Source organism: Anguilla rostrata, chromosome 12 (genome assembly GCF_018555375.3).
Source record: "Anguilla rostrata isolate EN2019 chromosome 12, ASM1855537v3, whole genome shotgun sequence".
Lineage (NCBI taxonomy): Eukaryota > Metazoa > Chordata > Actinopteri > Anguilliformes > Anguillidae > Anguilla > Anguilla rostrata.
In genome coordinates this window covers 14,200,417-14,213,185 of record NC_057944.1, presented here as the reverse complement: position 1 = coordinate 14,213,185, position 12,769 = coordinate 14,200,417, and the positions used below count along the sequence as shown (strand labels likewise).

General features: G+C 46.8%; 1 protein-coding gene and 1 long non-coding RNA gene across 2 annotated transcripts in view; one reads left to right on the top strand and one right to left on the bottom strand.

Moving 5' to 3' along the window:
• Window positions 1-12,769, bottom strand: part of phldb1b (pleckstrin homology-like domain, family B, member 1b) — a 59,327-nt gene that overhangs the window by 33,272 nt on the left and 13,286 nt on the right. The window contains exons 5-6 of the mRNA XM_064302403.1: window positions 9,928-10,053; window positions 4,186-5,657 (exon numbers count right to left, since the gene is read on the bottom strand). Of these exons, the coding sequence (XP_064158473.1) occupies window positions 4,186-5,657; window positions 9,928-10,053 (1,598 nt within the window). The remainder of the gene's footprint in view (window positions 1-4,185; window positions 5,658-9,927; window positions 10,054-12,769) is intronic.
• On the top strand, window positions 7,021-10,750 carry LOC135236178 (uncharacterized). The gene is made up of 2 exons (XR_010324520.1): window positions 7,021-7,262; window positions 10,487-10,750. It is a non-coding gene; the product is annotated as an uncharacterized LOC135236178 (long non-coding RNA).

Here is a 12,769-nt window from a genome sequence, read left to right as displayed (position 1 = left end):
AAATGCACTAATGAAACTAAAACAGATTCATCCACTAAATTCTGCTTCATAGGCAGACTGCATCGAGAATACAATAGTATGTAGGTATACAGCAGCACATCAGACCAAATTATTCCATGTTTCAAATACTCAGAACTGATGTAATTCATAGTTAGTTTCTAATATTTATTGGGATGGTTGAATTAAAGTAACTTTGAAATGTTATGTCCAAATTCTATGTCCCCCAAAAACACCTCACAGAAAAAAGAACATACTGATTACAATAATTAACTAAATAAATAAATAAATAAATAAATAAAAGATTCAATGGACATTGCCTCAAAACCAAGCAAATTATGCTGTACTTCACAGACAGGTGCTAAGAGCACCCTCTAGTGGAAAACCGCTTTTAAAAAGCAGGTACAGACAGAAGTGGTCCAATCGATAAAGAATGGCAGCAGTTATGTAACTTAAGAACAAAATTATCCACCTCTACCCAGATCAACCAGTCATTTTTAAAACAGTTAACGAGCATAATTTCAGTTAGTGCTTCAGGTTCAACATTTGGTGTGAGATAATGAGAACATCCCCCAAAGTCCTCAAAAAAGTTCTGTAAAGATCACAGAAAAACATTCCAGAAATGTCACATATACTGTCTGTAACATTTACTGGTAACTACTGTGCAGATGTATCGATATTGAAAAACTGAGGAATGGGACAGTGGTGTGGCTCTCATTCCTCTCCCTCTCTCTCTCTCTTCCTCTCCCTCCTTTCTCCATCTCCCTCTTGCGCTCTCGTCTCAGAACAGCTCACACATACACAAACGCACAGCGTGTGCCTTGCAAAAGCAAATACAAATTACATTTCCATCTGAGAGTGAAGGGTGGGGACAAAGCCAAAATGGTCAGCAAAATACAGAAGGAGCAGAAAAGAACGGATGAAAAAGTTTTCAATATTCTGTCTGAACCACTGCAGTCTTATTTGCAAGTTAATACTATTGGTACGTAGATTATATTTTTGGCCAAAGTGTCCAAAATAAAATTATCTGGGACAATACTGGATACTACCAGTTATGCCAAATATTCTAAACGGCACTGTAGCACTGCTGGGTCAGAAAATGTAATAAAAAATGCTTGATGACAGTAAACCTCTCCTGCAGATTTTCAGGGAAACATGTTATTAACTGACATACAGAACCATACAAAAGTCAAATTTTCTTTTGAACATTATGTATATTGTCTCCAATTAAGCTGGAATCTAACTGGTGTCTTAGGAGTCGTTGTGTTTATTATTTGACCAAGATCTGTATCCTAATGGCTTTAAAGTAGGTATAGTACTGGTTTTACAATAAAGTCTGCGTAGAATTGGATCAGAGTAGCGATTTGGTTGAGTGGCAGAATGTTTGTTGATTTTTCTTGCCATTACTAACCTTAAAAGTAGAGATGTTTGTTCATACTGAGGTGTATCAGAGTAACTCTACTGTGTTAATTCATCTCAACACCGACAAGATGTCAGATGTGCAGAGCGATGTCCTAAGCCTCTAAACTACAACTTACTACATACTAAGATACACACAAACAGCATTGCTCATGCACTACATGTACACACACACACACACACACAACCACCCCCTCAACATAAAAATGTGCACAAACAATATTAATCCTCTGTAAGCATATGTACACACATATGCTCAAACAAAATCGACACACATCCACACCACAGTGCAAAGTACACCGCAAGAAATCTTGCTTACCCACATACAAACTTGCTCCCTCAATCAGAATAGAATAAGCCAGCGTGTAATTATGTGGGCCTGGAAGGTCTGAACAGAGCGAACCACTGTAATTACGTAGCCCTGCTCCTAAACGCAGAACGGAGATCGCGCTCCTGAAATGCGACTAGACGTGGAAGAGAAGAAGCTCCCGCTGCTCGAATATCAGACTGCGCCGTGCTCTTCAAATGTCTGCGCTTCGAGCCAATTAACGCTGATGTCATTATGAGAACTCCTGTCCAGCCGTGAGGTCATCTCTGTCTGCGGGGAGAGCCGAGCGCTGTCTCGAGACAGACTCCACGTGCCAAGCGTGTCCGCCAAGACCCCGTGCCCGCGGCCTTGTGCCCCCCGCCACAGGAGAGATGGCATATTAAAGAACCTGCCACCAAGTACAAGAGTTAACTGGCAAACAGTTGCCATTGCCTAGCAACCACAATCTGAAATGATATGAAATGACTTCAGAGAGGATGGAGTAAAAGCAGTTAAAACGCAGAGCTGGCAGAAAGGGGCTTGGCTCTGAGAGGGACGGAGCTGTGCTCTAAGGTTGTTGCAGCTCTTCAGCTCAGCGGCACGCGTGCAGCTGGCCCCTAGGGGCCCTAGGTCCCAAAATAGAACTGACACAATACACCCTCCCCCCCCCAAAAACCCTGGGGTGATGGTGCTCCGTGCTTCAGAGACATTCACTAGCCTGTCAGTCACAACACACATTTCAAAACAAACTGCAGCACTACAGTTAAACCCATCAAAACAAACTCCATCCTTACAGGTAAAACATTCAACACACACTACTGGCCTACAGATAAAACCGACACACACTACTACTCTACAGGTAGGCTAGAAACTTGAGCTCCCTTGAAAGGTTAGCATGAAATGTACCACAATATGCCAAACCAGGAGTCTACAACAGATCTGTGAAGCCTCCACATCCATTAATCCTCCATTATACTGTAAACTGACCCTCACATCCTCTAATCCTCCATTATAAACACACTCACATTCTCTAATCCTCCATTATGAACATATCCTAATCTAGCTAACTTGACTAATTCTAGCTGGTTAATGTTATCCAGCTAGCATGCAGTATCATTACTGTTAGCTAGCTAGCTAAGCTATTGAATATTAACATTCAAGCAATGACTGACAGTAAAAAAGAATGCTATCAGAACTACACAACTTTGCATTGTTTCTCCCTCAATTTTCTCAATCAAGGGTTTTGGGGAATTTAGAAAAAATGACAACTTTCCTTGCTGCGGGGGGAACTATGTGCCAGTGTTGTGAAGCAAATCACCATTTTGTTTCTGTGTGTGTCTCCAGCAATGACACGACGACAACAGTGACAAATGCACTATCCTAAATTATTCAATCATTGGTGTTCCTTACTTCTACCAATGCAACCAAGTAAAAGAGTTCATTTGGAGCCATAACTGCACATAGCCCATAATCAGACAGCCAGGAGGGCTGCCAAAACTGATATGTTCCCCTGTTTTTGTGTTTCTGCTTCAGTGAATTCTCTCCACTGAACCCCTCCTTCCTTTTTAAAGTAATTGGAAACCATATGACTAACAACATAAATCTGCTCCCTAAACTCTAATGATTCAAAAAAGAGCAAAGCTAAAGGCCACTGCAGGCCAACAAATGTTTCAGTGTTGCCAGACCACACTGGGGAGCGGCCAAACATAAAGCACAGCGCACACGGGCCTAAATAAACCCACATCCTAATACCTGCAGCAGAATCGGCATCATTTTAAATGCTAAAAGTTACATCCGTTTAAATCAATGAATCAGAGAGGCTAGATAAGCGTCCCGCTGTGACAAACGCACGTGTCGGATTGCAGACGCGGCCTCGGTATTAAACTGTGAGACAGACAGCCGATAAGTGTCCGTGTAAACAGCGCTGCCGCTGGGAGTATCAGACTGCCTCCGCGGCACAGAGACTGCACCCCCTCCTCCCCGTCCCCCTGGCCAGAGACACGCCATTACAAGGAAATTAAAAGAGATCGCAAGGAAATGAAAAGAGATGTGAAATCTGTGTTCAGGCCGCGGTTTGGAACACAGGGCGTGACTGCTGAAGTCTCCCACACCCTGCCAGGTTACAGGGGCAGCAGAGTGGGTTGTCATGGGAACCAGGTGCCTTCCCAACACATTAAAAACCCATTCTCTGTGCTACAGGTGTGTGGACCCCTGTGTTTCCCAGTACCACAGGTGTGTGGATCTCTGTGGTTCTCTGTGCAACAGGTCTGTGGATCCCTGTGTTTCTCTGTGCTACAGGTGTGTGGACCCCTGTGTTTCCCAGTACCACAGGTGTGTGGATCTCTGTGGTTCTCTGTGCAACAGGTCTGTGGATCCCTGTGTTTCTCTGTGCTACAGGTCTGTGGATCCCTGTGTTTCTCTGTGCTACAGGGCTGTGGATCCCTCTGTTGTATTTCACTCACCAGTCTCTCCATCTCCTGCTCTCTGAGCCTCTCCTCCCGTTGCCGCCGGTGATACTCCAGCAGCTCGTCCTCGTTGTCGCTGATCTCTGTGATGCTGTTCTTGCGCTCCCGCATTCCGGGGTGCGGGGCCCTTAGTTCCCTGACCCCCCCGGACATTTTGCGCTGCGTCCGGGGGCTGGACAGAGGGGAGGAGCCAGGCAGGGAGCCCAGGCTGTAAGCCGGGGAGAGGGCGTTCCCAAAGCTGGCCTTCCGCCCAGACCCCGCCTCCATCAGCAGGCCGGTGGGGGAGGGGCTACGGGCCCGCACCGCCCTCGGCCCCAGAGGCTCCTCCGGGGGGGAGGCCGTCCTGCGCCTCAGCCTGGGGCTGTCCGGGACCAGCCGTCCCGTGGGGCTCTCCGGGGTGCGCAGCACGGGTGAGACCCCCGGCAACGCCCCGGGCAACACAGGCACCCCGCGGCGGGTCAGGGAGGGGCTCGGGGGGGGCAGCAAGCTGCCGGTCTCCAGGGCCCTGCGGGCAGGGCGGGGGCTCGCCGGGGGCTGCAGGCCGGGCGGGAGGGGCTGGGGCGTGGCCCCGCTCTGGACGACGTGGACCACAGGGTCCAGCGGGGGCTGGAGGGTGCGGGGGGACGGGCTGGAGGTAAGCGAGCGGTCCACGGGCTCACGGAACGGGCTCGGGGGGCGCTCCTGGAGGACGGCCACGCTCACTTTGGTCCTGGGACCGGCCTGGGTGGGGGAGGGAGACGCGGGGGGGAACTTGCGTGCCGCGCGGGGACTCCCGGGGACCGCGGCCCTCCCGAAGGAGCCGCCGTCTCCCGCGGCCGGCGACAGCGAGAGCGAGGGCAGCCCGTGCGCCTGTCTGGGGCCGTCTCCGCCCCTCGCCCCCACGCCGTCCTGCCCCGGGCCCCGGCGGCCCAGCGTGGGGCTCCTAGGGGCCTCCAGCAGGGCCTTCCTCTGGAGCCTGGGGCTCTCTGGCACCTTGAGGCCCCCTCCTCCGGCCGAGCTGCTGGGCAGGAGGGTGCGGGGCTGGGGCACGGGGGGCTGGGTGGTGTAGTGGTAGCTGGAGGACCTGGCGGGCACCGGGGGGAGGGCGGGGGCCGCGTCCTGGCCGCCTCCGGGGGAGGGGCTGGTGTAGCTGCCGCTGCTGGTCGCCGAGGGCGATGAGAGCGGGGAGAAGGGCGGGGAGGCGTTCTCGTAGCTGGAGCCCACTGACATGGCGCCCGGGCTGGTGGGCGGGGACAGCTGGTAGCGCCCGCCCCCGTTCATCATGGGGGACAGCGTCGACAGAGGGGCAGGCTGGCCAGCGGCCACCTTGGGCTGGGAGGTGGAGGCCTGGGGCTCATCCATGACTAAAGAGTCCATGATGTCCTGCAGGTCCTTCTCGATGGAGCTGACCAGGGAGCTGTGCTGGGGGCGGGGTCTCTCACAGTGTATCGGTGCTGATTGATGGTTCCCATTGACAAAGCTGCGTGAGTCTGCAAAGAGGGAAAGCATATGCTCAAATGATGCTCCTGGACATGTGGTTCACCAAAAGACAACAGATTTTGCACCAACAGAAAAAGCCAGCAAAGAGGTACAGTGGCACTAGAGCATGCATATTCCACCTTGGGAAATTGCACCATTCAGCTACATACATTGTAAAAGTGTTGTTGTTCTTATGATAACTCCCATAAGAGTAATAAACTGTTGCCTATCTGGGCACTTTAATCCTCCAGTGATATGAAGCTGTGGCTAAACTTAAAATCACTGCCCAAAATTCAGTCGCTTAAGATGCTATTTTCCCTTCTGTAAACATATGAAAGCACAGCGAGAGGAACCAGTGAGACACCAGCCAGGCTAGACGGAAGGGCTGTTTGCGGGTAAAGGTCAGTGAAAATTGTGCCATTCAAATCCAATTATGGCATGACTCACAGGAGAGCAAACCCGAGAATAGTGGCAATTCAGACCTAATCTTCAAGCACCTAGCACACCGGTTTGCGGGATTCAGTGAGTGAGAGCAAGAAAATCGGCAGTATCATGACGGTTCTGCGACAAAAAGGACAGTCTACACGCGCTCTCGCCGTTTAAAGCAATAGTATTGCTGGTCCTGAATAATTACAGATATGCAGTGTATCGCGTGTTTTCAACACACGAAGAGTAAAATGAATCATTTCTCAATGCCTAGGATTTGTAGAGTCACAAGAGGGGTAGTGCTGTCACTGTCTTCACCGGCAACGAAACAGGACGCAGTGACATTTAAACCGATCTGAGTCACATAGGTAAATAACTGTATTCTAAAACAACAACGGACAAATTCCCAATAAGGCGGAAAATGCAAATTCCTTCCATATTCTACTATGACAACAGCAACAGACTGTAGCGTTTTAATGATGGAATCACCTCGTCTACAAATAAAAAAGTAAACATTTAAAAATTAATCTGAATGTGATGTGATTATCGCAAATTTAACAGTGTCCGGATAACAATATATGGCCCGGCAGGACTCCTCACAAATAATGAATTAGGCTGCTCTTCGCGCATCTGGCGGAACCGAGGAAGACATGCAAACCTGGCCTTAAACCTTGCATCCGGAACAGACATTAAATTTAAATTCGTCAGTTGTTCTTTTTTAGCTGACCAAACTCATGCAAACGCCATGCTTATAATCATATAGGTCCTATATTACTAAATAATTCTGGTTTGGTTATTTATCATCCAGCTAATGTTTAGCTTTTTAAACCGAAGATATAATAAATAGCCGCTGGGTTTGTTTTTCGTTTTAGATAGATAGCCTAGTAGTATCTGTATCCCTAATGAATAACTCCGTTTACGTAATGTTTATAAAATGCTGTAGGCTACGCGTCATCAAATTATAATAGGCTACATCAGTTGTAGCCTGTTACTGCCCGTGATGATCACAGCCTTGACATACTCCTCAAAGCATCGGTAATAATCAGTACTTACAGACGCGGATAAGCTTGCAACTAAGCCGTTTTGAACAGCTTATGTGAAGCTCAAAAAGAAACGACTGAGCTCCGCATTCCGACCTGAATACGCGGAGTGTAATGCAGCCTGCCGTGCCCGGCACTCGGCACCTCCAGGTACGTCTAAGCGCCGCTGCCGACGTGATATCCAAGCCCCTTTTTGAGTGCCAGGGGCGGCAGCCAGTTCGCTCATCTCCTCCCCTCCCCTGTCCGCGGTGCTGATGTGACGAACCGCCAGCTTTAGGGGCGGGAACTATTTCAGTATTCCGAGTTTTTTTTTTTTTTTCTTAAAGAGACACTGTAAATTTTCCGCTGGTAAAACAGGATTAATCCACAGACAACAACCCACCCCACCAATATCTCGATGCCAGCCATTGTAAAATCGGTAGGTTCCTCAAAAAATTCGTAAATATATAAAATATCATTCATCGCACGCAAAAAACTGTGTTGGTCAATAGAACACAAACACAAAAACTTTTTTTTTTTTAAACTCCACAAGAATTCAAATAACATACTTTAAAAATAGTGACTGAAGAGTTTAAACATCGAGCCTGAATCTGGCTAACCTTGACACACACTGTACAAAACGTGTCATTCTTCAGTTCTACACTGATATAAGAAACCACTCAGACACTGTACATGTTCATACACGGACCAATGCCTGCAAGCACATAAAGGCAATTACCATGTAAAACAGGAAATGCTGGAAAACTAAAAAAATATGCACAGACAAGTGATTCCTGAATCAGAACCCAAAAAAGTTCAGTTTAACCATTTACTGACAAAAAATAAAGTGTGTGTGTGTGTGTGTGTGCATGCGTGCGTGTGTGTGTAAAGTAGAGAGGGAAGAAGTCTGTGTAAATAAAGGACGGACAGTACGATGAATATGGACATCTAAAAGAGTGCAGGTCTATGTCAATGAAGGATGGAGGAAGAGTGCTGGTCTGTTTCCCCCGGGCCAATATGCTAGTTTTTGCTTTTCCAACCTTTGCAATGACACAGTATGGACAAGGGCTGTCACCAGTGTAAATGTTTCCATAGACTCTCTGGCAAATGAGACATTAACCCCAAAGAGGCTTCCCAGTAGAACAAAATAACTGGAAGGCCTCATTGGGATTAATATCTCACACATAACAGCAGTATGTATAATTGTTTTGTACACATTGCTTTGCCTTTTTCTGTTCTGCTGCATTCCTCCAGCTCTGTTTTTCTAAGTGTTTTCTCCCAATCCTCCACAGTAAACTGTTTAATGTCAATCAAGCTACCATGGGTAATCAGTGCTATTTCTGAAGATGTGTGTTAGAAGGCCAGTCTCAAATTAGGATAAAGTGATCCTGGAGGGATGGAAGTAGTGTATCCCTCGCTTCCTTTATCTATCTGTCCACCTTATTCTCTTTCCTGTCTCAATCTCACTACTCTCTCTCTCTCTCTTTCTCTGTCTTTCTCTCATATAAATGTCAGGGATTAAAAAAAAACTGTAATAAGATCTACTGCCCTGTTCTGCATTTGTTACACTTAAAAAGCTTGGAGTAGAGAAGAATGGAGATGTTTTCACATGAGTCTTATCCTTTCTCTCTGCCTCTTTCACACCCTGCCAGTCTCCCCGTCCCCCACCCTTTGCAGCAAAACAGTAAAATATTAAATGTCAATTTAATTTTATGTAGAAGTCCAAGAGGGATCAAATTAATTTACACTATCACAATAAAATGTACTCTACTGTAACACACACACACACACGCACACACACACACGCACACACACACACTCCCTCCTTCCCTGCAAAGTGCCAGTGCTCTGTAATTAAAGATGACGCCATGTGAGTGCTCATGTTTCCCCTCGTGAATAACTGATAGTTGGGTAGACGTGTGAGCAGGAGGCAACCAGGTGACGTGCACAATTTAAATGAAAATTAAAAGGTCAGAGTGAGCCACTGTTTCAGGCTCCTGTGTTTGAACCTGAGCTTTTTAAAACTTACAGCACAACACAACATAAAATTGTTTAAAAATGAAAAAGACAGTTTAGATCATTTGATTGCAACACAGTTTGTGTACAGTACAAGGGCCCGGAAGGAGCACAGCCAGGACTGGACTCTGTGACAGAGGAATGTGTTTGGAGCATATTTGGGAAGAACGTGTTTTGATGAATATCTGTGGAAAACTGAGCCTATTTCAGGCGGAAGGAACTCGTAAACCCGAGCAGGAAAGGCAAAGGCCTCTTTGTGTGTGAGCGCCGGCTCTCCCACTGACAGCCAGCTAAGGGGGAACTGGCAGAAAACGCATTAAAGCTGCTGCGGTTCCCCCCGGCACGGGGACACTGACACCTCTGTGTACGGGAGCAGGCCCCCGCCGCTGGAACGGCACCCTCGTAAAATGTGAATGGAGGGAACGTGCCCCAGATGGGTCGTGTTGCAACATTCTCCGTTCGGGCCGGAAGTGGAAAGGCGAGACGGGGTGGCACTGTGACAGTCTGAGCCTCTGGACTGCTGCGGCTGCACTGAACTGGGACCTGTGCCCTCTGAATTCATTGTTTATGTCACCATGTTGCCAATATGGACAAAAATATCACATCATCATATGTGTATGCAGTGGAGTTACCTGTGTCAGCATGGGGTTACCTGTGTTTGTAGTGGAGTTACCTGTTTTTAAAGTGGAGTTACCTGTGTGAGAAGTGGGGTTACCTGTGTTAGTAGTGGAGTTACCTGTGTTAGTAGTGGGGTTTCCTGTGTTTGCACAGGGGTTACCTGTGTTAGCAGTGGGGTTAGCTGAGCGTTTGACGCAGTTACCTGTGTGGTTTCTAAGGGTACCAGCCGAACCTGTGCTGGAACCGGGCATCATGCTCTTCATCCTGAAAGCCTCCTCGGGGTGGTTGAAGCGAAAGAAAGCAGACTGTCCGAAGCACAACATACAACCTGCAGCAAAGGGAGAAGGGAGGGTTACCTTTCGAACAAATGCCACTTTCCATTACAAATATAACATAAACATGCTGAGCCATGCTGCTGTGTCTCCTGCTAAGCCTTCATGAAACTAGAGTCTCAGGGACAGACCTATGACTAGGGATCTATTTTCTTTTCACATAAAGACAGAGAGACACAGAGAGAGTAAGCCTTTTAAACTACAAAGAATAAAAAGCAGGTTCCTGGCAAATTCACAACTGCCTAATACATGAGCTTACATATAATAGCCTTTGACAAAGTGATTAATGTTATGTCTGTAAACTGCACAAAGACAGAGAAGAGAGCATTTAGTACAGCCTTTATCAGAGCAGCAGTCACTCTAAAAACAAGGCTCTAAGTGACATACTCTCCCTACACCTGAAGCCTTGTTTTCCTGCTTACTTCACAGGTCCTGACAGGTGTGCATGTCTATGGAAAACACAACGCCATGGAAACCACCACAAAAACGCAAGTCGGCCGCCCTTCCACCGAACCCTGATCCGGACAGATTAGAAAGAAGAGATTGCTTTCTAAAGACTGCATGGAGATGCTTGATTGATTGATGCTGTTCTCGCCACAAATGGCTCTCAATGCAGCCATAATACAGAATCTTGGAGTGGATGAATGTGGTCTCTGCTGACTGTGGGAACAATAAAATAAGACGCTTTTCTAAGTGCTCACAATGGATAAATCCATACATGTAGACCATTATTATACTTGTAAGGCCATTATTATACTTGTTTTTCCAGCTATACTCTGCATTCAGAAACTACTGATATTTAATGATCTACAAATGGTGCTTATAAATGGTGCTGAGAAGAGCTTGTATCTGTTGTGCACCTAGTTGTAATCCAGTCCCAAGCATATGAAAGGCACTATAAACTAAATCAGGTCTTCAGACTTACCTTTTCTGTTTGTTTTCGCTTAAACTTTCAACCGATCCTGATTTAGTTTTTATATTGTGTTGAATTGCATTTGCCTATAGTGCATTCTGTTTCATTGAGCTTTCCTCCAAAGCATCCAAAGGATCCAGCCTAACCAAGTAAAACCAACATAATCTTTGTTTACCCCATACAATAATCGAGCCCCAAAAACCAAGTGAAGTGAATTCAGTGTGCAGTAAACTACCTGGAACGACACAATCGGTATGATGTATAACTACATAAAAGTGGCTCCAGTATGTGTGTGACTGTTGTATTGCATGCTGGTACGTGGCACATTATGAAAAAGTGCCAGACTGCACAAGCTAAGCCGCAGGCTTTTAGCAGGAGTGTAATTTGGAAGCAGCAGGTGCTCGTCAGCACCAGGGGATAAATAAACACCTCCTGAGTTAAAGTTATAAATAAGCATTACGACCGCATCCAGGGACAAGCCCGCATTTCTCACATTGTCTAATGCAAGTGCGGAGCCAGAGGAGTGACGGCATGCCCCGCCCCTGACTCCTCCCACTTCTGGGAGATTCACTCAGGAGTGAGGAGCCAGAGGAGTGACGGCATGCCCCGTCCCTGACTCCTCCCACTTCCGGGAGATTCACTCAGGAGTGAGGAGCCAGAGGGTGACCAGAGGTAAGCCCCCAGCAGGGCAGGGACGGGAGCAGTGTGAGGGTATGAACTCAATCCTGTATGACAAGAGCCGCACCTTCAACCCCACACAGCCTCAGCCCATAGAACACCGGCTCCTGCCGTAATCCACAACATCGCAGCACACGTTTGCACATATCCACAGCAGAAATACCAGAGTGAAACCATACCGTATGCAAGACCAAACCCTTCCAGAGAAATAATATGAGGCGATCTTTTGTATGAGTATATGAATATAGTGTATGTCATCTCCCCTTTATATGTGTGTCAACAAAATGTCAGAGACAGCTACTGTATAAAAGCTTATGAAAGCTTTATCAGGATATAATGATCTCCTTGGGATAGTGAAAAAGAAATCAAATTTTAGAGCAATATTAACCACAATCTTAAAGGATGGAAGAGATTTAGAGGCATGTTATTGTAGTTATTGTACATTTTTTTGAGATGATCATAATCGTGTTGCAGCAGAATACTGAATGTTCTATTGTGAAAATGTCATCATTTCCTGATGGACTGAAAGCAGAAAAAGAGAAAGCAGAAGGAACCCTGAATGAGCTAAACAAAATGGCAGAAATTGCACAGGGTCTCAGCCAATGACGGCCCGGCCTCATTTACCGAATGTACCACCAGGCAAATCGGCTCACGAGTGAGGGGGAGGGGGGTTCACTTGTTTGTCTGACATTTATGAAAGTGGACTTTTCTATTTCTCAAGCATTTTTTTTGTTTGTTTTGTTAGCTAGACTAAGAATATAGCTAGAATCCTAATTAGAATCCTCAAATCCTTCCTGGGTATCACTATGTCCCATGGCTAACCCCTGCCAGATTAGGACCAGGTCTCCATTCTAGCTATTTAACTTTGAATTTGGCTGAGTAGATTTGGGTAAACCATCCCCCTCTACACACAGAAGTAGTCACCAGCCCTCTCCCCATCACCTGCTCCAATCTCTGGCTCCATCTCTCTCCACCCAATCCTCAGGGATCCTCCACATAATTCTTTGAGGAAGTCTGACCCTTTCCTTTTTAGGTCTTGCAGAGAGACTAGCTGGGATGCACGTATTTGCACAGCACTTTAAACAGGATGTCACAGAATGAGCTATCTCTTATCTATACCC